Raw genomic sequence first — 27570 nt, forward strand, 5'->3', positions numbered from 1 at the left:
ATATGGCCGCTCCTACGTATGCAAAAATATATGAATCCATTAAATCTGAAACAGCATTCTTTGACCTTGGCCCAAGTCTCATACTTGACTACATAGGCCTGAAGTGTCAGTCAGATGCTGAAACAACCAGTGAGGTCCTGATTACGTCTAAGATGATAAATAGTCAGATTAGGACACGTCATGGTAATTCGCTTGTATGGAAGAAAAGTGGAGATCCGTCAGATTGGGTAATTGTGATTAGCGTGTGACTGATGTTTCTTTAGCCTGTGGGGTTGTGGGGGGGCCTTGCATAAGATGGGGCCTAGTAATCCCTCTTCATTTAGACTGCAGAGAGGGGGTTGATGCCATCCCCATACCTCAAGCCATCATGGTCCAGAAAGTGGCTGGTTATGACCAATCTTCCATGAGTATCTTCCATCTTTGCCGAGTTTTGAAAGCTAAAAAGAGAAAAAGTCTGCTTCAACCAGGATTTTCTGCTCCCAAAGCAAACTTTTTCTCTTTTTTTGTCTGGTCATTTGTTTGTCCAGCTCCCAGGTCAGACGCTTGGATGTGCAGGTTGTAACTAGCCTGATTATCATCGACGTTCAAATCCCTTTGAGACTTGGTCTGACCAAGAGCATAACAATTAACATTTCCCAAACGGCATAGTTGACCCGCCTCCCTTGGTTTGCTTATGGTTGTATAAAGTGTAAGGAGTTCCCGTATTTTCGGGAAACTCAGAAAGTACTTGCATTGCTCTTGACCTGACTAGTTGCAACGCTGAAAGTGTTGCGTCACTAGAAGGGCACAGCCTGGCTAGGCTTTAACCTACTCTTCGAGTTTTGAAAGCAATCAGCTGTGAGGTCCTACAAAAGGTGTCTCCACCAGTCCATCAGGTCTGTCCTTTGACCTTTTTCCCTCGACTTCCCGCTGTCTGTCTCTCGTTACCTCTCGTTGGTGATGATGACGGACGTGCCGATGTAGTGCGGGATCTCCCGGTGGCTCTCGGGCGACGAGCTGGACGCGGGGCTTTGGCTCTTGTAGAGGTACGGCCCGATCTCCTCCCCCCGGTAGCCGTAATTGTCCGTCAGGTGACTCAGCGTGTAGGCGGCGGCGGCCGCCGCAGCAGCAGCCGACGACGAGCCCTGGAAGGAGCCGTGCTTGGCCAGCACGTGGTGGAAGTTCAGGGACACGTAGGGCGTCTGGGCCCCGAGGCCCGCCACCCCCATGCCCATGTACACTCTCTTCTCCTCGGCTCCACACGGCTCTGTGAGCCTGCACCCTCCTCCACCACCTCCACCTCCTCCACCACCGCGCTCTCCACCAGCACCACCGCCTGTGCTGCCGTCCATGTGGTGATCCAGCCCCAGTCCCAGGTGGTCTGGCCGATGGTGAAGGTGATGGTGATGGTGGGAGTAGGAGGATGAGGATGAGGATGAAGAGGACTCCATCATGCACAGCTTGCGGCGCTGGTCCAGCACCATCTGCATGGGCAGGTGCTGCCGTAAGGTGTGGTGCAGGGGCTGCCGTGACAGCTCACAGCTGCTGCTGCTGCTGGCCTTGGTGAGCACAGAGGTGCTGCCCCCACCTCCCCCTCCACCTCCGTACATGGAGCACGCGCTGTTAGCCTTGTCTGCAGCGGTGCTGGTGCTGTTGGGGTCAGAGTGCAATGAGGAGGACGAGGACGAGGATGTGGTTTCCTTGGCTGGGTCGCCGCCGCGGCTGCTGAAGGCCATTTTGAGGTCGTCTTTGGTGGCGTGCTGATGGGTCGCCGGAGTCTTCTCGTACGGCTCCTCCTTGAGGCCCATGATGGGTCTGGCGGAGGAGCTGCAGCTGGAGTAGCCGTCGGAGCCTGCTTCACTGATGTACCTCCTTCCTGCTGCTGCTGCTGCTGAACCTGAGAGTAGACAACAAAGAATTATTCTTCTTTTTTAAAAAACATTTTTGTGGGGGCTTTTCTGCTTTATTTGTGATGGGACAGTGACAGAGGGACAGGAAATGAGTGGGTAGATAGAGATGGGGAAGGACTGGCAAATGACTCGAGCCGGAATCGAACCCGAGTCGCCGGTGTAGTAAGCGAGTGCCCTACCGTTAGGCCACGGTAAGGCAACAACAAAGAATTATGAACAGGTAGCACCATAATGTATGCCGTTTCATCAGTGGAACGCTGTGATAGTCATTGAAGAGTTAACCACTATGTATGTCATAACACGGGGCCTTTAGTAATGCACAACGACTTGCCACACGACGACTTGCCATTCGACGACGACGACGACATTGCCATTCTGGTAGTATATAAAATGTATAATTCTGTGTCGTAATGGGTTAATTATTAATCACTGAACACAAGTGTTATATTTTGCTTTTTACTGTGTTGTTATTTTTTTGTATGTGATATGAATGTCCCTGGGACTGAAATAATGAACTGAATCGAATTGAACAGTTCATGGTGACATTTAGGGACAGGAGTTTCCGAATGATGCAGATACGTATATGCATAACATCCAACTCAGAACTACCAATCACAGTCAAATCACTTTCAGATATCTAAAATCAGGAAGAAAAGAAAAACTACAACTCCCACAACACTTGGACTACAACCAGTGCAGGTGTCACTGAACACCTAATGAGTCTTAATTGATAAGTTTGTTTGTATGTTCCATATGTAACTGAGCCCTGAGGAAGGTCAGTAGACCGAAAGCTTGGCCTATCATTAAAAAGAACACAAAGGGGATTTAAGTGTGCAGACATTTTTCTTTCAATTTTACACAGTTTTTGTTTATGTTTGGCACCTTTTAATCAAGAGTGCGGTGGGATCCGGTTAAACACAGATATCTAAAATCACAAATCAAACAACTGATAATGAAAACTACTGTATGTGAATTAATACTTGAAATGCAATTCCTTCTCCAACCTGTATGTTCAAGCAAGGGACCGTTTCAGTCATTCAACAAAGAAAAATATGTGTTTTTGGTTAGACCCAACCCAACTTTTTTCCTTTTTTCCGGGCCCACCCATTTCGCATTGCCTGGCTACAAACCTGCATCTAGCGCCTCATTTTTGACTTCTCCCTCTAAAGAGCCATAATCCTTCATGCGCATGGGGTGATTTGCTCCAATAATGTCGATTCTAACTGTCAAAAGGAGACAACTGTTATTTTTATTTAACGCTCGGGTCGGCCAAAAAGGGATTGTGTAATAAGACTTCACGAGTGTGCAGAGTGCCCGGAGTGCTTTGAGTGTGTATGACGGTGGAGGAGCGTAACTGAAGCCATCCGAGGCAGAGCTGGCCTGGGGGAGAAATAGGGCCCGGGCACGTTTGGCTTAAAGGTTGCCCCTCATAATTAGCGGCGCAGAACTGACTCACCGGTGGGCCCTGCACCCTTGTGGGCCCCTATTTTCAGAAATGTAAAAAAAATATTATTTCTGAAAATAGGGGCCCACAAGGGTGCAGGGCCCACCAGGAAATGCCCGGTATGCCAGATGGCCAGTCCAGCCCTACATCCGAGGAGGCAGAGATGAGGGTAAGTCAGCTAAAGCTCAGCAGCCTTGACTTATAGTCCCACACATGGCTCCAGTTTCCTCCTCCTAGTCCTTCTCCTTCTCCTGCGCCTCACCGCCCGACACTATGCACTGTATGTTTCTATGTACGTATGCACAGTGGCGAGGCTATAGGCAGGGCATGCAGGGCATTTGCCCCCCCGGGCCCAGGGCCCTTCCGTATTGGTGATGGGGGTCGTTTTGCAGTGGTTCTCAACCTTTCTTGAACAAATGCACCCCGGACCTCATCGTAAGCCTTCCCCGGACCTCATCGTAAGCCTTCCCCGGACCTCATCATAAGCCTGTCAATGCCCTTCTTCGTGTTTAAAAATAAAATCGAAGCCGTATTGTGGCTCTAACGGTAGGGCACTGGGCTGCTACAACAGCGACCCAGGTTTGACTCCGGCCCGGGTCCTTTGTCAAATCTTCCCCATCTCTCTCTCTTCCTCTATTCCTGTCATCTCCCACTGTACTATCATAAAGAAACTAATAAAAGACACTTTTTAATATATATATATATATATATATATATATATATATATATATATATATATATAATAATAAAATAACATAGATTAATGCCCCCCAAAGGCAACTAAGCACCATCCCCTCTCAGCTGTCTCATTTTCACTTCTCAATGCCCCCCGAGGGCTCCTTAACACGCCCTGGGTGGCTGTAGAGCCCCCCTTAAGAAACTAGCGGGCTGTATGGGAAGGCCTATCAGTGTTTAGTCCCTAGGTGCAAATGTTCCGCTACTGTGTACGAATGAATGCTCCTTAATATTGAAGTCCTTTATGTATTGTTCTTATTTGCACCATTCCGTTTTTATCATATTTATTTACCACCATTACTATTTCAAAAAAATGCTCAACTCAGTATTGCCTTTTACTCTATTTGTCTCCTTGATTTTTCCCCTGCTTTCACGTGTCCTCTACTGTCACTTCTCATTTCTCTTTTCTTTCCTTCTGTGTGGTCCTTTGTCTGCCAGAGGTCTTGTACAAGTCTTGTCAACTCTTTTTATGGGCTGGAATACACTTTTCTTGACTTCACGTGCCGTGTGCTTAGTTCTTAAAGGTACAGCTCTTCTGTCCTTAGCAGAATAAACAGTCAAACAGAATAACTGCAGTATAATCATCCACAAAATGAACAGCAATGGATCTGTAAATAAAGCAATATTCTTGACCCTTTTAAGTATTAAATTCCATAGCGGATTTCATCATTACACTATCAAGACCACTATGTGGACGACAGCTCAACAGAAATGGTTAAAACAGCAGATGAGAGACATAACTGCAACAGATTCTGGTATGTATTAAGTCATATGGTATGCATTAAGTCATCTCCTGTCCAAGATATAATAATCACCATGTCTTCTAACTGCACATTTTTCTATAGTGCTTCTAAAACAAACTGCTCCCTATACTATCTTTTGTAAAAAGTGATTTCACACATTTCTAAGACAGTTTTGTGCAGACCAAAGGCATGTACGGCAACAGGAACAGCTTCTACTAGCTGTTCTGCACTGCATACCATTACCACTAATGAATAACTAGATGTGGACTCTCAGACACAGACCTCCGTCAAACAGATATTCAACAAAGGACAGAACCTACTCGAGGCAATGACGATACCGACATGCTGAACAAATGACCCAATACTTACAGAGGCATACACGAGATGAATGTTGTGAAAACATAACCTCCTTGGCCGAGATGGTTACAAGTGAGGGATATACAGCACATGCACACATACTGTACCTGTCTGTACATAATGGTACTAGATACACAACACTGCAGCCTGCATGTCAAGTTCAAATATTACATCTAATTATTCTTTGTTAACAGATGCATGTCATGTAGGTAAACGTAACTACAATTAACTAAATTAACTAAAATTATAACTAAAATCAAAATGGCAAATCCCAGTTCACAATTAGGTTGTCTGAATGATTCCAAATCAGGGACATGCGGTCCACACATACCTGCATATGTGCTGTTGCAGGGCTCAGGGGACGGACTCAGCGTGTGATTGTGATTGTGATGGTGATGGAGGTGGCTCTTCACTGGCGAGTGTGACGACGAGCACGCGTTGGAGCAGTTCCAGTGTTGTTGGTCGGCGCGACTCTGCAGTGAGCTGAGCAGCTGACGCGTGGCGGCCTGATCCGGCGAGCCCTGGGCCCCTGGACGCAGCTGTCGGACGGCGAAGGCAGCAGCAGCAGCAGCGGCGGCGGTGGCGGCAGGAGCCTCGGAGGGGAAGTGGCCGTAGGGGTAAGGCAGGGGGAAGCCGTAGGTGGGGCTGCACAGCACCTCGGCGGCCTCGGACACAGAGCTCTGCTCCTGGCAGGAGAGGAGGCTGTAGGGAGGGCTCTCCTTCCAGCCACCCACCACCTGGGACGACGCACACTCCATCTTCTCAGGGTGGAAAGAGGGACTCGGCTAAGAGGAGGGAAAAAAGAGATCAATGTATGAAGGGTTTATTTGCAAAACGGTGTATCCACCATTTTTGACTTTTGCATTTTATTATTGGAAATGACTGTTCAGAGGTCCTATCACCTATGTGTGAATTCTTGCCACTCAAATATTTTGGGAACATACTTTTTAAACCTATATAAAATCCATTTTGCAATGCAGTGCAATGGAATGCCCAATACAAAATGTCAATTTCCCAACATTCTACAAAATGGAGATACACCGTTTTGCAAATAAACCCTTCATATGCACCCTTTAACAAACACCATTCACAGTCACTGAAAAGACTCCCCATAGCCCCATAATGCACACTGTTCCACCAATGTAACGCTATTAGTCATTGAAAAGTTAACTAATGAGCACTCCATCTTCTCAGGGTGGAAAGACGGACTCGGCTAAGAGTAGGGAAAAAAACATCAATTAAGTAGCCCCTTAAAGGTACACTGTGTAATATTTTTAGTAGTTTATTTCCAGAATTCATGCTCCTAATTCACAAATGTTACCTTTTTCATGAATACTTAACTAACACCATCAAATTCTAAGTATTCATTATGACTGGGAAAATTGCACTTCACACACACACACACACACACACACACACACACACACACACACACACACACACACACACACACACACACACACACACACACACACACACACACACACACACACACACACACACACACACACACACACTTCATTCATGGAAAGATGGATCTTCACCATTGTCCACCATATTGAAATTCCGGAAATAAACTATTTTAGCTGCACAACTTAATATACTTTCATTTTACCAGTAAATATTTGTTTATTACTTGCTAAATATTCATGAAAAGATCAAATTTGGCAATAAGCAGCATGGTTTCAATGAGCAGCATAGTTGCAACACCTACCCTGGCCACCATCCTACACAATGCACCTTTAACAAACACCGTTCCACCACTGTAACTTGTAATAGTCACTGCAAAAACGTAACTACCACATTACTACACTACTATGACAGTGCTCAGTGCCTTTCGCAACACAATTTGACTTAGTTATTGCCATTCAGGTAACTCAGAACAGGGGCCGTGTCCTAAGCGGTTAATCAAGCAAGACAAACCAAAGTTTATGAATGAGAAATTTTCGGAGACAAAATAAGAGCTCCGATTATGTGGTAAAACCTGGCAAAGTGAATAGGCAGCACACCACAATGCAACACCAGCCTACATAATCAGTAAAGGGCATTCCGTTTTCAGGAGCATGAATCCAGTGCCACAAATTTGCTCCAGCCATTCAGCCAGGTCAGAGCAGGTAGAGGAGGCCATTGTTAATATCTTTCTAAAACTCTGTTTACATGTAAATGAGAAGCCAAAACAAACAAAAAACTTAAACAAAAAAATATCCATATACGTGTAAATAAACAGTTTATAAGAATTGAGTAAATCTTACCTGGGGGTACGGAGACACCTTCAGCTTGGTTTTGATCTTGACTGCTTTGGTTTTGAGCTGTTTCCTGGAGTCCTGGGTGGAGGATGTCGCGGTGCTCTTGTAGGTAAGTGCTGGTTTGATGGCCTTGGTCTGGTCTTGGGAGAGCTGGAGATCTTTATATTCTATCTCCCTACAAAGACCCACAGTTGGGAAAAACAGAAGTCACCCAAACAGTAATACATTGCCCAAAATCAAGATGATCATGTGGTTTTGTTTGCCGAATGCTCAAAAATCATCACTATGATATGAAAACCAGAAGAGCTCTTTTCCAAAACGCTATATCCACCATTTTTTACTTTTTGCATTTTAATATTGGAATTGACTGTTCAAAAGCCCTATCATCTATGTGTGAAATCTTGCCATTCAAATGTTTTGAGAACATACTTTTAAACCTCTATAAAAAAATATTTTGCAATGCAATTCAATGGAATGCCCAATACAAAAATGTCAATTTCCCAACATTCTATAGAATGGATGTATCTCATTTTGGAAAAGAGCTTTTGGTTTGTAAATAATACATGATAAAAAAATACTGACGGAGTGCACCTCACAACAACGTTCTTTTAAGACGACAAGACTGGTAGAGCATCACAGTGTCAGCGGAAAGTTAGACATTATTTAACATTATTGTATGACTGCATTGTACTGATTGCACAGTTCTGTGGCTATCAATAAAAATGTCAAAGACAGCAATTAGCTCATTATTTGGTCTATGTGTTGCTTCAAATTTACCCAATTCAAAACAAATCAATTGTCTATTTCATTATCAACATCCCTTAATGATCTCAAAGATAACATGCCTGACCACTATCTCACACCAAACTTGTCATTGAAGTTAAATTAACAGCAAACTTGTCCTTCAGCACAAACACTCACTTTCTTGAAGTTAAATGAACACAAAGACTCACGTTAGCACATAGTTGACACTGACAATGCAGTGGGGTCGCGAGGATCGACTGTTGTGTACAATTGTGGCGTAGCTCTGGACCCAAACCCATCCTCCATGCTTAGATAGCATTCGATAGTACTTGGTGGTGACCTGTCCTTTCACCAGCACTGCAGGATTGGATTGGAAATACATTTTGAAAGTGCAAGTTAACAGTATCCAAGAGGTCAAAGAATTCTATGCCTTTTTCACAGTCATCTGAACACAACAATAGAGAATCAAAAGACACAGATGTTGAGCAAAATTGTGTTAGTTCAACTACTCTGAGTAAATATAACCATGAATGCTTGTCCTGAAGATGTGCATACTGAAGGCACTCACACAGGTGGTGTGCATAGCGGAGGTGGAAAACATCGCACCCATGGACGTGATGATACAAGGTCTTCTCAATCAGGTCTTGGGGCTCGTAGCCTGTTAGCTCAGCAACCCTGAAACACAAAAATAGAGAATTTCACTAGTTCGCCCTTGAGTTGGATAGAAGGGATTAAATCGCTGCTAATCTCTGCGGAGCAGGTAATGACAGCTGTCAATCACTCAGAAGGCGTCCTCTCGATTTACGTTTCTTAAAAAAATCTGTGTAAACCTGGATGGATGTATGGATGGACTGATGCACAGATCATTAAGTCATATAGCCTACATATGAAGGGTTTATTTGCAAAACGGTGTTCATCTCCATTTCTTGACTTTTGCATTATTGAAAATGACTGTTCCGAGTCCCCATCATCTATGTGTGAATTCTTACCATTCAAATATTTTGAGAACATACTTTTTTAACCTATATAAAATGCATTTTGCAATGCAGTGCAATGGAATGCCCAATACAAAAGGTCAATTTCCCAACATTCTATAAAATGGAGATGCACCGTTTTGCAAATAAACACTTCATATATGGATAGACCTTTATCTTCTATGGACTTAACAATGTCATGGTGGCCATGAATACTGTGTACATTCATCAACAAGAAAAAATGAACTTAATTCAACATAGCCCCATATTGCACGCCGCGCCACCAGTGGAACGCTGTAATAGTCATTGAAAATGTAATTACTACAGTAATACACTACTATGACACAACACAGGGCCTTTAGTAATGCACTACGACTTGGTCTTTGCCATTCCGATAGCAACAAATGTATAATGCTGTGTCTCAACGGGTTAAGTTATCCATGACGTGGCCTACCTGCTGTCGAGGAAGATGAGCTTGAGGTCGAGGCTGGCGCGGAACATGAACATGTTGTTGTGCAGCTTGATCTCCGTGATGCCGCTTGGGGGAAGCGAATGGCCCACCGCCACCAGCCCCACGATCTGGTAGCAGGAGTCGTACACGGCCATGTCCATCACGTACTGCCGGATCTTCAGGTAGCCGCTGCAGTGGATCACCTGGGAAACAGCAATCAAGCAGGAGGTAGAGTAGAGTAGAGTAGAGTAGAGTAGAGTAGAGTAGAGTAGAGTATCATTTAGGGCTGTAACGATATTGTATCGAATCGAGAAATCGTAATACACAGAGTCACGATACTGTATCGTGATACAAGGAGGCAGTATCGTGATCGTGTTTTGATGCACATCAGCCCAGAAAACAACCACAGGATATGAAGTGATAGTGCTTCCAAGCATCATCATTATTATATAGAGACTTTTTAAAATTATCAGTAGCCTCTTGTAACCTATTCTAAATATAAACTATCATAGTTTTTATTCATAAGGTTTACAATGTCAGTAAATGTGAAATCGTGGACTGTATCGAACCGTAGGTCATGAATCGTAATACAAACCGAATCGTTACAGCCCTAGTATCATTTATTGATCCCGAGGGAAATTAAGGTGTCAAGTAGCATACATACATAAATACAGAAGAGGACACAAAGACATCACACACAACATTGCGCATACAGTATATCCACCATACATATATTCACAGGTCAAATCTCTCTATCCCCCTTCCATACACAGGTCATGATGACCAGGGCCGCTGGCAGCTAATTGGCTGGACGCAGGACAAAGACATCTGAAAGGGCCCACCACCCAAATTTACATATACAATGCAATGAGAACCTGATTCTGGGCCCCCTCTGTCCCTGCGCCCGGGACAACTGTCCCCCTTTGTCACCCTCTGTTGGCTGCCCTGATGACGACTACTGTATTCATCAGCTGTCGGCCTCAGAATACCATGTCACGTTACAATTTGTAAACCATACTGATCTCGTCTTCAGTTAGAATAGTAGTTCCCAAGGGGGCGTTCTGAACAATCTCGCCTCGAGGGCTTCCTAAGGGCCTTTGTACATAGGCTACGACAAAGTTCGATTCCACTGTTTTCAATACAACCCCACACACCGGCGCGGATGTTGGCTAGCGATTAGCTTAGAGATGAGTTCTATTTTGTCGGAGCCGCCCATTGAATATCCAGGCTCTGTTGGGTTGGGATGAAATTGTCTGCGGGGGTCGGAATTGTGTCGGAAGCAAAAGTGCCCCGCAGTGCTGTCGGAACCGATGTGCGGAGGCCCTAACGCCCCCCTGTGGGTCTGTAGAGCCCTCCTTGAGAAACGCTGGGCTTAGAATGAGTCTAGAGCTGCTCTGTCAGAACACTCAGACACAGTGGTGTAGTCTACTTTTTCATGGTGGGTATACTGTATATTTGAACATTTTTGAAGTGGGTATACTGTATATATTTGTGTTATTCTACATAATGGATCAATCAATTTTAAGTGGGTATACTGAAATCCCTGAAATTTTGAAGTGGGTATACTCCGTATTCCTGCGTTCTACATAGACTACACCACTGCTCTGACAGAACACTCTGAATCTGAGAGGTAGACTCTGCTGTCCGTGAAACAGCTCTCAAACTAGTAGTAAAAAGTACTGTACAAATGTTGCGTGTGAGAGGCCATATGTAGCTTTAATTTAACATGTAAAATTTAAAAGATTCAAGAACTGCTGATTCATCGGCATCCTTTACAGCCACGTGATGTGTGCTCGATGTGTAGGGTACTAGGGGCCTAGCCTTTGACCAAGGGCCGCTGGGAGGCCCGGAGCATAACTGGTCAGGAGTTCCCCCTCATAATTAGATAATAATAGTAATCTACTAACTAATAAATATATGTTTTGTAGTGTAATTCATTCAATATTTTTTCCATGTCGTTTTTTTAGTCAATCTCAATTTAAGAGGCGCCAATTTCGGGGGCAAAGTGGTGTCTAGCGGCGGCCCTGCTATGACCTAATATAAAGTGGAGGAGAGGAACACTTTGAACCGGACCGGACCGGGTAGGCACTGCAGTGCGGCAGCGTCGGGCGCTACAGTGCTGTGAGTGAAAGCTCTGTGCTACGCTAACGGCTCCATAAGCAGACACACGCTGACGTGCTAATGGGGTACTGGCCCGCACTATTTATCTTTCTCACTTCCTGTTTACCTACTCGCACACACACAGTGGCCCCTGAACACGCAAGGCCTCCTCCCTGCTCTACATGTAGCTCCTTGCCTGCCTTACCTACGAAGCACAGCACAGCACAGCGCAGCACAGACGACGGACGGGTGATTTATTCTCTACTTAACATAAACGGCTTGCTTATTGCCCATGTAAATTTCAAACAAATCTCCAAAGGAGTCGTGGGGATGATTTATGGGTGACGGCTGGGGAAAAGATTTTTTATTGAGTGGCCTGCGAAGCACAGCTGTTGTTGCATAAGGGGTGGGGATGGGGGGGAGTTTGAGGCCTGAGGATATCTATATAATTCGGTACTTGAAGTTGGAGGGAAAAGTCATTTATTACGAATGCAATTTTGAATGAATCATGCCATCTGTTGTGTGTTGGTAACATTTGTGAATATATTGTACAGTATAATTCATATGTAGTTTACACAATGTGACTACAGTGGCTACAGCTGTTTTTTTCATTCACCCACCTAAGCACGGGGCTTGGCATACAAATGGTACAATAGTGTCGGACTCTGATTCAAATTATTCCAGCACATGTGGCATGTACAGTAAGCTTTGTTTGCTCCTGCTTTTCATTCAGGCGTTTTGCAAGGCAAATCTATGACTCCAGACATACACCAAAACAACGGAGGGTTGCACGCGCCATAGCCTGGAGAGTCTGGGAAGCTGAGAAATGAGAAACTTTTTTTTTTTTTTTAATCTTTATGTGCTCCTTTATATAAGTACATCGTTCAAATTACAGGGTGTACAGGGTGTAAATGAAAAAAGTTAGAAGCCTTTAAAAAAAAAAAAAAGCCGAAACCTTAAATTATGGTGCGGCGTTTCACACTCTGGAAAAGTCATTTAATTGTCGTAAAAACAATATACTGTATCTCTCCCGAGAAAATAATTATGAAACGTAATTACAAAAACATGTGATTGTATTGTATGCGGCAATGATACTATCTGTACTGTATCAACAGGGCGTTTCTACTGTACATACCTTGTAGCCTCCACATGTGAGTCCAGCGTTACGCTTTGCCAGAACACACTTCATTCTGAGGAAGAACGAGCGCTCCATCTCGTACTCTAGAACACAGACAGGAGAGACCAGCATTAGCTTTTTTTGTGTGTGTTTGTGATGTACTACACAGATGGATGGATAGATATATAATTAATCATCCCATGTGAAATTTGAGTGTTAAAACAGCCTTAAAACTTTACACACACAAAAAAACTTATTTTTTCATTTTTCAGACACAAGAAACATAAGAAAAATCTAATTATTGATTTAACAGTTAGACATAGTGAAGGTCATACATCTGTTGCCTGACGTTGTCAACGAGGTGGATTTTATATGTGTAAATTATTTTAATTAATTGATATCCCAACAAACATTATCAATATTTCAAAAGCAATGGACATATTGCACGGATCCAGCCTTTTAAAGGTTCCCGATAAAACATTAATACCTCTGTCTCTCTTGCGGTAGGTGCACTTGTTAATTAGGCAATTAGTCCTCATTAATTAACTAATGGCTGTGCTTTGTGTGTGTGTGTGTGTGTGTGTGTGTGTGTGTGTGTGCGTGTGTGTGTGTGTGTGTATGTTTGTGTGTGTGCTCGTGTGCATGTGGTGTTATATGTGGCATACCTTGCAGGAAGTTGTGTGTGTGTGTGTGTGTGTGTGTGTGGCGTTACATGTGGCCCACCTTGTAGGAAGTGAGGGGTAAGAGGTTGGTGCGCGCTCAGTACTGCCGTCATCTCGTCGTGGTCTGATGGATGGATGTACTCAAAAATGCTATTTCCTGTTAGCTCCACCTGTGGACACAAACATCGCCGTAATGAACCTGTTATTCTAACACACGCTTTCATTTTTTTCTGTTTGATTCAGGGAAAATTCCCTCAACATGGATCAAGGCGTGTGCTGACATTTAAAAATACTTTGGTAGGTAATTAGGAAGGATTTATAATTATTCAATTACAATTACAGTATTGTACCAAAAGCCATTTAATACTATTCAGTTTTACGCTTTACAACATTGTCTATCAGTGACAAACTGTGCGTCTGAGCAATGTCTGGCATGCCGCTTATCCCAACATCATCCCCCACTCCGCATGAAGCTCTATGTGTGTCGTCCTGTTCATTGATTCAGCGAGAGGAGAGCTGAGAACTTGTGCGTTGTGCGCTATAAGTTAATTTACACAAACATTTCCATATGAACGCCCGCACAGCCTGCGCCTTTGATGTGTTTCACAGGGCCTAATCTGAGGGGCAGATTAGACTGCGATCAGGGCTACTGTTCAACACTTCAAGGATAAATTGTTTTTCTCCCCAACGCCGTCGCTTGCACAGAAGCTTAATCTGATCTTTGTAGTGGCAGAGAATGGTGACGGAGGGTGAGGAGGGATTGTGCTGCTGGCCAGGAATGCAAAGTGCCTATGCAAAAGGTCCGTCTACCCGGTCAATCACACACGCACACACACACACACACATGCACGCGCGCACACACACGGGCGCGCACGCGCGCACACACACACAGACACACACACACACGGGCGCGCACATACACACATGGGCGTACACACACACACACACACACACACACAAACACACACACACACACACACACACACACACACACACACACACACACACACACACACACACACACACACACACACACACACAAACACACACACACATGTGCACAATTTTACTGCCAGATATGCAGACACACACACTATCATATCGTTCTAGCACCCAGCTGTCTGCTGTTTATCTTCATAAATTAAAGCCAAATCAATCAGCTATTACTACGTATAAATCAGAGGAAATCGTCTGTTTTTAGTGAAAGCGTCAGACAGATACACACATAAACAAATTCTCGCAGGGACAGAGACGCCAGGTGTCCCAGCCAATGTTACACCAAGAATGTCATTTGCCAAAATGCAAATGACCAATGTAAACGTAACAGCATCGTCTTCTTTTATGCTGACATTGGGATCTCTGTTTCTCTCTGCTCTGGTGTAAGAGCTAAAACTGTGATGGAGCATCCCTGAAGGGTTAAAGCACTTAAATAACACTTTGGTGACATTCAAATTTTAAGGCATTTATCATTACTTTGCAGAAAGTAAAGATTGTAAATGTTAAATGAAAATGTTTGGATTACTCTGCAGTGCTTCCCAATCACACTGCTTCAAACCCTACATACTTAATAAACATTTCTTGATGAAAGCCATTGCTGCGTGGCCTGTTTTGAAGTTCTGCTTCAGTGAAGCCTTACACAATTTCCATCTTCAATCTGTTAAGGTACTGTTAGGAAAGTACTGGTACCGGAACTGGAACCATATTATTTGACAGCAACATATTTGAAACATTTAAAACTTTTAAATATATAAATACAAAAACATCTCATGTTAGAGCTACTGAGGGGTATCAAGACAAATGCTGACACCACTTGCAGGTGGACACAGACTTAGGAATGCATGAGTAAGACGCACATGTTGGCGCATACTTTGAGGGTGAAGGTTTGGTTACGGTTTCTTTTATCGTCAACGTAATTGCTACATATTTTCCAATGGAGTACCTTGGAGCAGGGAATTAACCACAAGTTACGAATGGAATCTTTAATGCTCAGCAAAATGTGCTTTTGGCACCTCTGAAGTTACATGGAGCGTAGTCAAGTTCAAGATAGCACTCCTCAGTTGCTGTTCGATGTTAACTTGCTATGAGTTTACTGTTGAAATATGTGGAAGTTAATGTACAAGGATGCCACAAATCTGTGTTTTTGGAGACGATAATAATGCCTTCAGAAGACAACGCCTTTCATTAGACTGTGTTTTGGTAAGTCCCCACAAGAGTGGTGGAGAGTAGGATTATGTGTTGCGTTAACTTCAAGTTCATTACATTGCTTCTCTCGATTTAACTCACGTCCGCAGCCCGCACCAGCCAGAGGCCTATACACACAAAGAGGGCCTGTACATACTATGTCCCCTTATAATGGTCCGGGACTTGGCACTTGTGAGGCATAACTAATATGTTGTTGGCATGTATGCTGCTCTTGCTAAAGCTCAGACTGTTTTATTATGTGCCTCATTTTGTTCCATGCGTGTGCATAGAGACGCACCCAATGTTGCGCTTGTACCATTTAAACAGGGGCTGCCAATTCTTCAGCTTACACACTAAGCTGCTTACACACAAAATATACATGTAAAGCCTCATCTGAATTAGTATTGCACTGACCAACACCAGCAGAGCCACTGCTAAGTGAGCGGACTCTACCATTCCAACACCCTTCTGTCTGTCTGCCTACCTCAGAGTGGGCATCGCATGTGAAGTGATCATGCCATGCAGTGTTAAAACTTTGGCAGCCATGATCATATCCGAGTGGATCAACAAATGAAAAACAGCATTGCGAAACAAAGTATAGTGCTACCCCACACGCTTATATATCCAGAGTATAGCACCGTTGCCACCACACACACAAACACACACACACTCACACACACTCACACACACTCACACACACACACTGCTTATAAACACTGCTGCTAAGACACAGTTGTCATAATTGCATGCTGCTTACGCACGTTTCATACAGATTTCCTCTTACGTAAAAAAAGCAACCTGAAGTTATTTATGAAGTAGGCCCTACAGTATGCAAAAACGGTGAAACGTACAAAAAGCCTTCCTTTGCAAAGGCATCAGGGCAAGGGAGTTTGTGCTTTCCACTTTTAGCCATTCCCATGATAGCCTGAGAAAAACAGAAAAGTCGCCGATTTAAAATGGCCAATTTGAAGAACACACAAGCAGTGGACGTGATCCAGAAATGCACACAATAAATGGGTGATCGAAAATAACATCAGACCATCTTAAACCAGTCCAGACTGCTTTCTCTGTGTGTGTGTGTGTGTGTGTGTGTGTGTGTGTGTGTGTGTGTGTGTGTGTGTGTGTGTGTGTGTGTGTGTGTGTGTGTGTGTGTGTGTGTGTGTGTGTGTGTGTGTGTGTGTGTGTGTGTGTGTAAAGCCAACAGTTGACTTCAAAGCTGATCCCATACACTCCACACAGTGCAGCGAGCAGCCCCACAATCCCACAATCTGACAGCTGACAGCCGAAAAGAAAACTTCCTGAAAACTGACTGGTAGCTCATTTTGCCTTATCTGCACTTATCTGGCTATATTGCAACTCCTTTGTAGGATCTCATCGGCAAATAGTGGTTTGAAAAGGTCCTATCAGAATGTCCCACGACTGACCTTGGGGTTTTTTTTGTCCATGAAACCAGACAGAGCATACAATGCACGTATATTCAAACGTAATTTGCAATGGAGAGGAGGAGGCTTTCTTAACCGGCGAGTCAATCATGGCTTAACATGGCTGTAACATGGGTTTCAATCTGAAGTTTTAAGATCATTTAACACACAGAGAGTTAAATGATACAAATTTGCCATTAAATTATTCTACTTGTTTCACATCAGCACCAAAACACACAGACAGGTTCTATTTACTGTACCATCACAAAACGTGAAGTTATAACACACAGTGATCCGCAACTACTACGGTATGACGCATCATTCATGGGTAGCTATAAAAATGGGTGTCATGCGATAGAGGGATGTAATGGCCCCCTAAGGCAGTTCTATTCAAATGTCGGCCCTGGGGCCAGATGCGGCCCTTGGACAGCAAGGCTCTGGCCCCCCACAAGCCCCTTGGAATACGGAATTGTTTTTCGGAATTTAGAGATGAAAGTATGAGTTCCGTATCGAGTTGAAATGGGACACGGGACATTAAAATGCAGGAAATTCAATCTAAGAAATGCAAAACCCCAGACCCCCCACCTCAATGAAGTGTCCCGTATTTTTTCTATCGACAATCTGCAACCATAATACATACGTACATTTCGGCCCCTTTACTGGGAGGAATCTAAAAATCTGGCCCTCTTTGACATTTAATTGAATAGCCCTGCTCTAAGGGGTTTGAAATCCAACAGTGACACCAAGCAATTGTGTCATAGACCCAGACTAACCTGTGATCAATGGCAAGTGGTTCAGGTATTAGCAAGGTGAGGTAAGGGAGCCTAGATGGGAAGGGTCCTGACCAGGACTTGGCATTACATTTTTCAGCCACATGCCACTGTGGCTAGTGGTTTTCCCGAGTCGCTAGCCATTTAGGTATTCCACTAGCCACACATTTTATATTGTATATAATTTATCATGATATTGTACATCTAACCTCAGAGGACGAGGTGCTAAAGCAATAGGAGTGTACAGCTTTCTACATGGAAGTATATCAAGCAAATAGAAACTGAGTTACTGAGCTTTTTCTTGAACTCAAATACAAACAATTGATACACAAGGGGCGAACAACAGGCCGGTTGGCAGGTGGCAGTGTCAAGCCCTGGTCCTGACCCAATTGAATCTCGGCTACTGTCAGGTCCGGGATGGGTGACTAGTGACAGTAGACTAACCTGGCTCAGGTCAGGTGAGAAGTGGCCACAGAATATAGCAGACTATACAAGCATAGAGACGGACTACTGTTGCAATCCCCACTGAACAGAGATACAAGATTTACAAGATGACAAGATATCTATTGTCATGTATTTCAAGAATTCGAGAATTCATAAAAAAAATCCCCCAAAAAAGTGAAAAGAAAACTTAGAAAAAGTAGAAAAAGTAGAAAAAGTCTGCAGAGTAAGAAAAAAGGCAGGTTGAAAAAAAGAGATGAAGAGTGAAGGAGAAGTGTTTGTTATCAATGGCGGTTCATAGCAGTTAAGCATCCTGATGGCTTGAGGGAAGAAGCTGTCCCTTAGTGGGCTGGTGTGGGCATGCATACCTCTGTATCTGCGGCCAGATTGTAGTAGGGTGAAGTGTGTCTGTGTAGCTGGGATAGTGTGGATCAGATAGTATGCATTGATACAACACAAGACTAACCTGTGAGAGTCCAAGGTGAACCGATGCCGTCTCGGATATGTACATTATTTTCCCATCAGATGCCACCACAAAGACGAAGCCGTCGAGTGTCTGCAAAAGTAGAAACGACTAATTTTAATACAGCAAAAAAGTTTTTAAACCTGTATATTTCAATGAAGAGCCTTATAAGTCTGCAAGTCACATTCGGATGTACATATTGGGGCAAGAAAAGTGATAGCAATTGCTTCCAAGTGATAACAGGCTCATGTGTATACTGTATAAGCCATATAAAGGACCACAAAAGAAATAAGCTTTCGAGCTTTATTGTGCTATCCTGACGCTCTGTTTTTTGTTTTGTTTTTAAGTATGTCGTGCGGTTTGTATAGAACTTAATCATGTAGGCCTATTTAATTTTACATAAGAACTGAGAATGTCGAATAAAATCATTCATTATATTCATTGTATAAGAACTGAGAATGTCGAATAAAATAATGTATTATACTTAATTAAATTAAATTCAGTTCTTTATGCCAGACCCAAGGGGATCCATATCACATATAAAAACATCACAACACAGTCAAATTTACAGTATTCATTACATAAGAACAGAGAATGTTGAATAAAATCATTCATTCATTCATTCACTCCTGTGTGTGTGTGTGTTGTGTTGTGGTAGACTGACCTGCAGTAGGTGAGAGCCCAGCTCTTTGGCCATATTGTCCAGAGGGCTGATGCGCGAGGCGTGTCCCCAGGCCTCCCCTAGACCTGAGGGGGAAGCAGAGGAGCACAACATGGGGATCAAACACACATGTCACATGTCCAGGCCCTACAGTGACCTAACGGTAGGGCACTGGGTTACTACGCCGGCGACCCGGGTTTGATATCGGCCCAGGTCATTTGCCAGTCCTTTCCCATCTCTCTCTCGCTACTCATTTCCTGTTCCTGTTTCTCACAAATAAAGGCACAAAAGCCCTAAAAAATATCTTTAAAAACACACACGTCTAGGCCATGAATCTCTCTTATGTGTATTTCATGTGCTCGCGGAAGTAGATATTATCCACTCTTGGCAACTTGTATATAAAACTTCAACAAGTTGTCCAGTGGAAAATAAAGGGGGGGGGGGGGGTGGAGGGGGGGGGGGTTAATAATGTGTGCTTCCCATGTCTGTGTTTGGTATTTACCATCATTTGCAGAGCACATGAATGGACCATTAATCACCGGTTCCACTGCTTATGTTTTAATCACATTGTCTATTTTTTCCTTGTTTGTCTCAGTTAGTATTGTTTTTTTTTTTTAATTTGTCTTGTGTGGTTTTTGGACACGATTCTTTCTGAAGCACTCACAAAGTGCTGAAGTCTGAAGCACTCACAAAGTCACTATGTTGAAAGTGGCTGTGTGTGGATAGCCTTCCCAATTTCAGGACAATAGAACAGTCATGGTTAAGTTGTTAGGGCATCAGACTTGTAGCCCAAAGGTTGCCAGTTTGACTCCCTAACCGCAAAGTTGGTGGGGAGAGTAATTAACCAGTGCTCCTCTCCCCCATTCTTCTCCATGACTGAGGTATCCTGAGCAGGGTACCGTCCACCAGCACTGCTCCCTTTCGGGTGCAATTGCACGGGTGAGACATAAATGCAATTTGTCACAATGACCACAGGAGTTGGAGTTTCCCAGTTGGGCTTTCGGCTCTCACTTCACAACAAGTGAACTCCATATTAATGAAATCACTACTCTTTTACACTGCAGCAGCCCTTAATTGTTATTGAACTGAATTGGGCGATACAATGATACGTCACCCTCCTGTTTTCTTCAGGCTAAGGAACTAAAGAAACCAATCCTGTCCACAATGCATGCCTGTTGACAATATGAGCACCATTTCTGGCTGTGTTTATAGCCCACAGTAGTACTGAACTAGTGACCACAGTGAAATGCACCATTAGAAGTTGTAGTCAGAACATAAGAATAAAAAATAAAGTATGTGTAGCAGTATGAATGGTGTGTGGGTATGTCCAAATGTGTTTGGATGAGAGATACATGTTTACATGTGTTGGGGGTCCATTCCTGCATGCTAATTGTTTTTGTTTGTCTATTCTGTTGTTGTGTTTTTTGTATGAATTCTCAGACTCTGTGTGCCCAAAATAAATGTCTCTCTAGAAGAGACAATAAAGGCTCATCCCATCCTATCCTATCCTATATGTGAAGAAAAGAATGAAACAGACTAGGCCACTATGTGCCGATGAATTGATGTACAGGGAATATTTATACACATGTATCACAATGTACCCAGATTTGTTTCCTTCATAACATTCCCATGTGTTTATAATAACTAATTCCCATGTACAAACTGTAAGCACTTCGATCAATTAATTCTCTGTGCAAGCCTTCTCAGCTTGGAGAATTTTACCATTGGTACTTATATGAAAATGTTTTTTTCCTCATTTACGAAAAACTTAACTATATCATTGCAAATCAAATATAGGTCTACATATAATAGTGACTTTCGGATCATTGATATTTACTCATCCTACTCCTGGAATGTTTTAAATTGCCATATGAAAATGACGTGGCAAAGTATGTGTACTTCTTTTTTTTAACAACAAATTAATGTGCGTGCGTAATCGTGCGCAAAACCCCATGAGTCAATGGACGACATGCTGTATCTTTCCATCTTTTTGTGTAAAACACTCATATATATTACACCAAAAGTGGGGCGGGCATCTTCCTCCTCAAGATTGTTCTCATCTAACCTAGGAAATAAATTGTAGACTGACCGTCTTCCAGGCTCTGAATATGTTTTACTGATTGGCACACGTTTGCCCTCACTCAACCAAACTTAATCACAATCCCATTAATTATCGACGTTTGCAAATGAAGAAAGTCTGATCCGAAATTGTCTACATTTCAGCATACACTGTTTTCTCTCTCTCGCTACCAAGTTATTTTTTTTAATGTAGGCTAGGCCTGCAATAATGAAAACGATCATCGCATTGCTGTTGTGCCCCTCCAATTGTCGGATTCAGTGGCTGGTTTTCGAAACCTGAGTCCACTGCCTTGTTAAAATTAAACTGAAAAGAAGTGACAGAAAGTGACATGCTCTGTTCAACGTGATAATATAACGATAATATATTACGTCAGGGAAGTTGCGCAGGCCTGATGTTGGAGTCAGATCCACACTCCACACTCAACTAAGGATGGTTGGATGCTATCTGGAAAATTCTAGCTGTGGTGTTTTATGTAGCCTATGGATTATTTTATGTAGCCAAGGGTTAATCAAAATACACAAAGTACACAGTTGCTCCTGGATATTATGAAGGCTTCGAATTGGTCCTACCCATTCAACTTTCAACTTAAAGTATTACATTTGATTTATTTCTTCCTGCATGTGATGACAATTTGTCTTCTCACCATTTATGTTTTCCAGTTATTAGTAGAAGAAAATAAACATGAATATACCGTCCACATAACAGACTACCCACAATACCTCACAAGTTAGACAATATTTTACGCAGCCGCCTTGCAATTGGATAATGCCCATCCTTTGAAAAAATAGCCAACAACAAAACTAAGTCGGTGGTCTTATGACCAAAACAATTAAACTAATAAAATTGAACATATTAAAATGCCTTATAATAATAGATTTACCCCTAACAGACAAAGGATGCTAATTAAGTATAATAATGGCAGACACACTCAGTTACCATTTTGTTTCTGGAGATATGGCGTCCCTGGGTAGTCTGTTATCTTAAAGCCAATATTCACTCATATTCACTCATTCACTCATATGTTATATAAGTTCAAAAACAGAAAAGACTATGAAATAAAGGCCTATGGCACTTCAGTTCCAAGATTGATCTGCGCAACTTGCCCCATATGCTGCACAGCGGGGAAGCGTAATAGGCAAGACCGGGGTGTGCTCACTGTAATGTCCAATTAATTTAGGCTAAAACGCTGGTGTGTGAAAAAATAATCAATGTAATTGTTCCTTGTAAATGTTCCTTGTAAATGTAATTGTCTTTTGGAGGGACTGTAACCTATTCCAGTATTATCATAAAACTGTGAGCTGCAACAATGGACATATCCAGTTATGAGACATCGATTTAACAATAAAATAAAACGTAATTTATTTGGATAAGATGGGTGATCCTATAATTTACAGAAAAATTCAGGAAATTTAGCATTCCAGAGAAATATTTGTAAAGAGCCATTCCTATTCCATCAGTGCATCGCTCCATGCGTAACGCGGAATAAATTGAGCTGTAACAAATATGAATGTATGGACATTACTTTACAAATGTGTCCAGATTTAAATACTACTCGGTTAAATATTACAAATCCCACCGAAAAAGTAACTTTCAATGCGTTAGGGTACGTACCATCTGGGAAGACCGCTCTCATTTTGAGGTAACTTGTAGTCAGTCGGATGATGGAAGCTTTATCCAGTTGGGACGTGATGGCAGAGGGCAGCGGCAATAACTTCGCCAGTTCGTAAAATTCTCCGTTTTCCTTTTCCCGTCTGGTCTTCGCCGCATTCTTTGACTTCTCCTTCATCTCTCTCTGATCCAAAAGCAGGCCTACAGGCCTACCGCATGCATAACAAATGGCTCTCTCCAGGAACTTAACTTGAAGTTTAAATGGGCATTTAGCCTATCTAGTTATCCACATTGTGCACCGATTAAATTATATTGCAACCAATCTATATTCTATAGTCTGTTTCTTATTGCATTAATAATGAGTAGGCCTACAAATACATTAACACGGCCTATTATTTTAATCAAAATGTAGCCTATTTAAACTGGCTGTATTAAGACTTCTTGATATCATGTCAATCATCATATAGTGTGAAATTCAACATGAAAGCTCTGTCTTGTCATGTAACTGCGGTGATTAAAAAGGACACTGTCCATGTTAACATGAGCATAAGCGTAATGATGTTGATCTCCAAGGAAAGCTTTCTGAGGGCTACTGGGATGCAACACTACCAAAAAGTGCATTGGAAAAGCCCACACACTTGGCGGCATTTGCACTAGCCAATGTAAAATGCAGCCAAGAAACGCAAGACATAATTTTGACACATTATGTAGTAGGCTATGTTTTTAAATCAAAATATATATGTATGCCAACAACTCACATCCAATTATCTGTCTAAATGCCCCACACAGTTTTTGACATTGTTTCAGATGCTGAAAAGAAAAACTACGTCTAGACGTCGGCGAAACATCGACGTCAATTCTTGTCTGGAACTTGAGGCTTGATTGACAAGTTTCCTTGCCTTCGTCCTCATTCTTGGACACGTGAGTTTGATGTCCACAAATCCATTGATGCTAACAAAAAGCCACAACGAAGAGAACACGAGTGTGTTCCAAAACAATGGGCCAATCTTACTTTATGAGGAAAGGTGCATCTCTGTTTTCATCCAGTTCTTCGTTTCCATTTACAGATGAATTATTCCAAGAGATAAAGTATTGAAGAAATCACGAACCAAGTATTCTGCTTGCCTTCTGTCCATGTCCCGCTAGATCCGCACCAGAATTTTTGAAAACCCGTGGTTAGGTGTCGATAATCCCAGATATGGCAAGACAACTCAGCTCCACATTCAAGGCAAGTTACCTAAGCAATATCTCGCGCACAACTGAAAGCTGTTGAGGAGGAGGCGGCGCGTGAGTTGGAGCACAGGCTATGCGTCACAGGCTCGCTCTTCTGACAGCATTGAGGCAAACCGGCAACACACCATCATACCAACGACCTCAGACCATCGCCTTGTTGGTACACCATCATGCCACCTTCCTCTGGTATGGTACTGTATGTCCTGCTGAATGTCAACAAGACCAAGGAGATTGTTGTCAACTTTCAGAGGGTCCAAAAACAACTGCCACCACTGACCATCGACGGTGATGCTGTGGAGAGAGTGAGCAGCACCAAGTTCCTTGGAGTGCACATCAGCGACGACCTCTCTTGGACCACCAACACTACATCACTGGCGAAGAAGGCCCATCAGCGTCTCTACTTCTTGCGCAAACTAAAGAAGGCAAGTGCTGCACCCTCCATCATGACAACATTCTACAGAGGAACCATAGAGAGCGTCGTGTCCAGCTGCATCACAGTGTGGGGAGGAAGCTGCACGGAGAAAAACAGGAAGACACTCCAGCGTGTTGTGAACACAGCGAAGAAGATCATTGGAGTACCACTCCCCTCCCTGCAGGACATTTACACCGCACGCCTCACCCGAAAAGCACTGATGATCATCAAAGACACAAGCCACCCTGCACACAAACTGTTCAGCCTCCTGCCCTCTGGAAAGAGGTACAGGCGCCTCCGTTCCCGTACCACCAGGCTTGCAAGCAGCACGATGCATCAAGCAATCAAGATACTGAACACTCAACCCACTCTCCCTTCACTGTCAGCCTCTAGCCAGCCAGGCCACTGACAACGCTCCCCCCCCTCATCCCCACCACCATATCTGCGACTGAACATTCCACCTGCACTACTACATCTGTGACTGAACTTTCAACCTGCACTAACTCAAAACATACACATGCACACACACACACACACACACACACACACACACACACACACACACACACACACACACACACACACACACACACACACACACACACACACACAAGCACACTGCACTTTCTGCACTAAACCCAAACATACACACACTGACACACAACTCATACTCACACACATACACACACACACACACACACACACACACACACACATACACAGGTACACACACACAGACGCACACCGCACTTTCTACCTGCACTAAACACACACACACACACACACACACACACACACACACACACACACACACACACACACACACACACACACACACACACACGCACGCACACACGCACACAAAACACATACAAACACACACACACACATACTGCTGCTGGTGTATTTAATAAAAACCTTTTTTTTTTTTTAATTATTTATTTCTTCAAATGCTACTATTACTATGTCAGAACGCTATAAAGGACTTTTAGAAAAAAGAACAACAAAATACCTCCTCTTAATGTATGTTCTCTACAAGTCTTCTGTTGTCCAGTCTTGCACTTTAAATGTCTGTATGAGCAATGTCTACGTCCATACTGTCTATGTCCATGTATGAGTACTGTCTATGTCTATACTGTCTATGTCCTTACCTAGATTAGTCTATGTCTGCATGGGAGAGCAAGAAACGCAATTTCAAATTCTTTGTATGACCAGTGCATGTAAAGAAATTGACAATAAACTTGACTTGACTTGACTTGTATACATGGGACTTGGTTTCCCACTATTTAGTCCCTATTAATTATGTAAATGTATCTTTTTCAATTTGTCAATAATGATTCTGATATGCCCTATAGCCATAGGTTGTGTTCTACTCAACCAACAAGATTGCACTTCTTACAACTTGCTGTGACATCAGATTGCCTAGAATAGCAACTGTTCACCCCAGCTTTCCTTACTAGGCCATTTTATGTGATATGGATTTATTCACAAATAATGAGTGTCATATCATCATAAACTAGTTTATATGCCATTTTTCAGGTAACTTGCATTGAGAACTGCTGTCACTCTTCTGAGCTTAGCTTACAATTTTATAATGGTAAAGCATGACTGTAAGTTATTGTCTATTATGCTGTAATATTGTTTTGTTTTCAATATTTGTTATATTTCTGAACAGAATGGTTCTATACCAAGTTCCATGACAGATTACACTGATGACACGGCATCCGAGACATCAATAACTCTTCTAGCTGTACATAGGCTATTTAATAAATTAAACAATAATGAATGAATCAATATGTAATGAATCAATATCACTGAAAAGTACATATAGTAATGTAATAAATGTAATAATATGTAATAAATACATTAATTATCTTTTTTAACCTCTGCTAAGAAAGTTGTGTTTTTTTCTACTATTGGATTGTTTATCTCTGCAGCAAGCAACTTCACTCAGTTCAGAATGGATACATTACATGACATTGCACATCGCAATTGAGACTTCAAACTACAGCAAGGGACTTTGGGTTGGATTGCAGGGTTGCAACTCACAGTATTTGAGGTAGAGGATCTTGGCAACATTATCTGAAAGAGGTTACAAGCCTTGCTCAATGATGAGGGGTGCAACAGAGCAACCACATTCTTCCTAAATGTCCGGCATTCAAAGCTTAAATTCCTCAACCATTAAGGCCACATTTGAACCCCCAGCATATCCCCATCTCACTCTCACTCTTATGGGCAGTCATGGGTAAGCAGTTAGGGCGTCAGACTTGTAGCCCAAAGGTTGCCGGTTTGACTCCCGACCCGCCAGGTTGGTGGGGGTAGTAATTGATCAGTGCTCTCCCCCATCCTCCTCCATGACTGAGGTACCCTGAGCATGGTAGCGTCCCACCGCACTGCTCCCTTGGGGCGGCATTGGGGGCTTCCCCCTTGCACGGGTGAGGCATAAATGCAATTTCATTGTGTACAGTGGGCAGTGTTCACTTGTGTGCTTTGGAGTGCTGTGTGACAATGACAATGATAATGACAAAAGAAGTTGGAATTTCCCAATTGGGCTTTCACTTTTTCTCTTTTCATAACATATCACTCATTACATGACTTGTAATGATTTTTAGTGGTGGGTGGGCATGATGCTTGTATTGTGAAGCGGTCTGTGATTTCTGTGAGTATCATATTTTTATACTGCCATTTCTATTCATGGATTAACGACTTCTCTACTGGACTCTCTTCTACTACTAAATGAAAGTCCAAACGAAACTTCTCCTGGTTGAATTCTGCTCGTCTACAGTGGTCCAATGCTAGGCCACCCACCTCCCTCACGTCTGTCTGGAATCCGGCACC

General features: G+C 42.9%; 1 protein-coding gene across 1 annotated transcript; it reads right to left on the bottom strand.

Annotated features, from left to right (window-relative positions):
* Nucleotides 1-923: 923 nt before the first annotated feature.
* sim2 (SIM bHLH transcription factor 2) lies at nt 924-23265 on the bottom strand. The gene is made up of 12 exons (XM_063202119.1): nt 23091-23265; nt 19403-19485; nt 18742-18831; nt 13524-13632; nt 12819-12904; nt 9587-9786; nt 8727-8833; nt 8368-8515; nt 7421-7589; nt 5500-5953; nt 1367-1876; nt 924-1267 (listed from the first exon to the last, which is right to left on the bottom strand). Exons 1-12 carry the CDS (start codon nt 23263-23265, stop codon nt 924-926), a joined length of 2475 nt encoding a protein of 824 aa, XP_063058189.1.
* Nucleotides 23266-27570: the final 4305 nt, after the last annotated feature.

This window comes from Engraulis encrasicolus, chromosome 7, assembly GCF_034702125.1.
Source record: "Engraulis encrasicolus isolate BLACKSEA-1 chromosome 7, IST_EnEncr_1.0, whole genome shotgun sequence".
Lineage (NCBI taxonomy): Eukaryota > Metazoa > Chordata > Actinopteri > Clupeiformes > Engraulidae > Engraulis > Engraulis encrasicolus.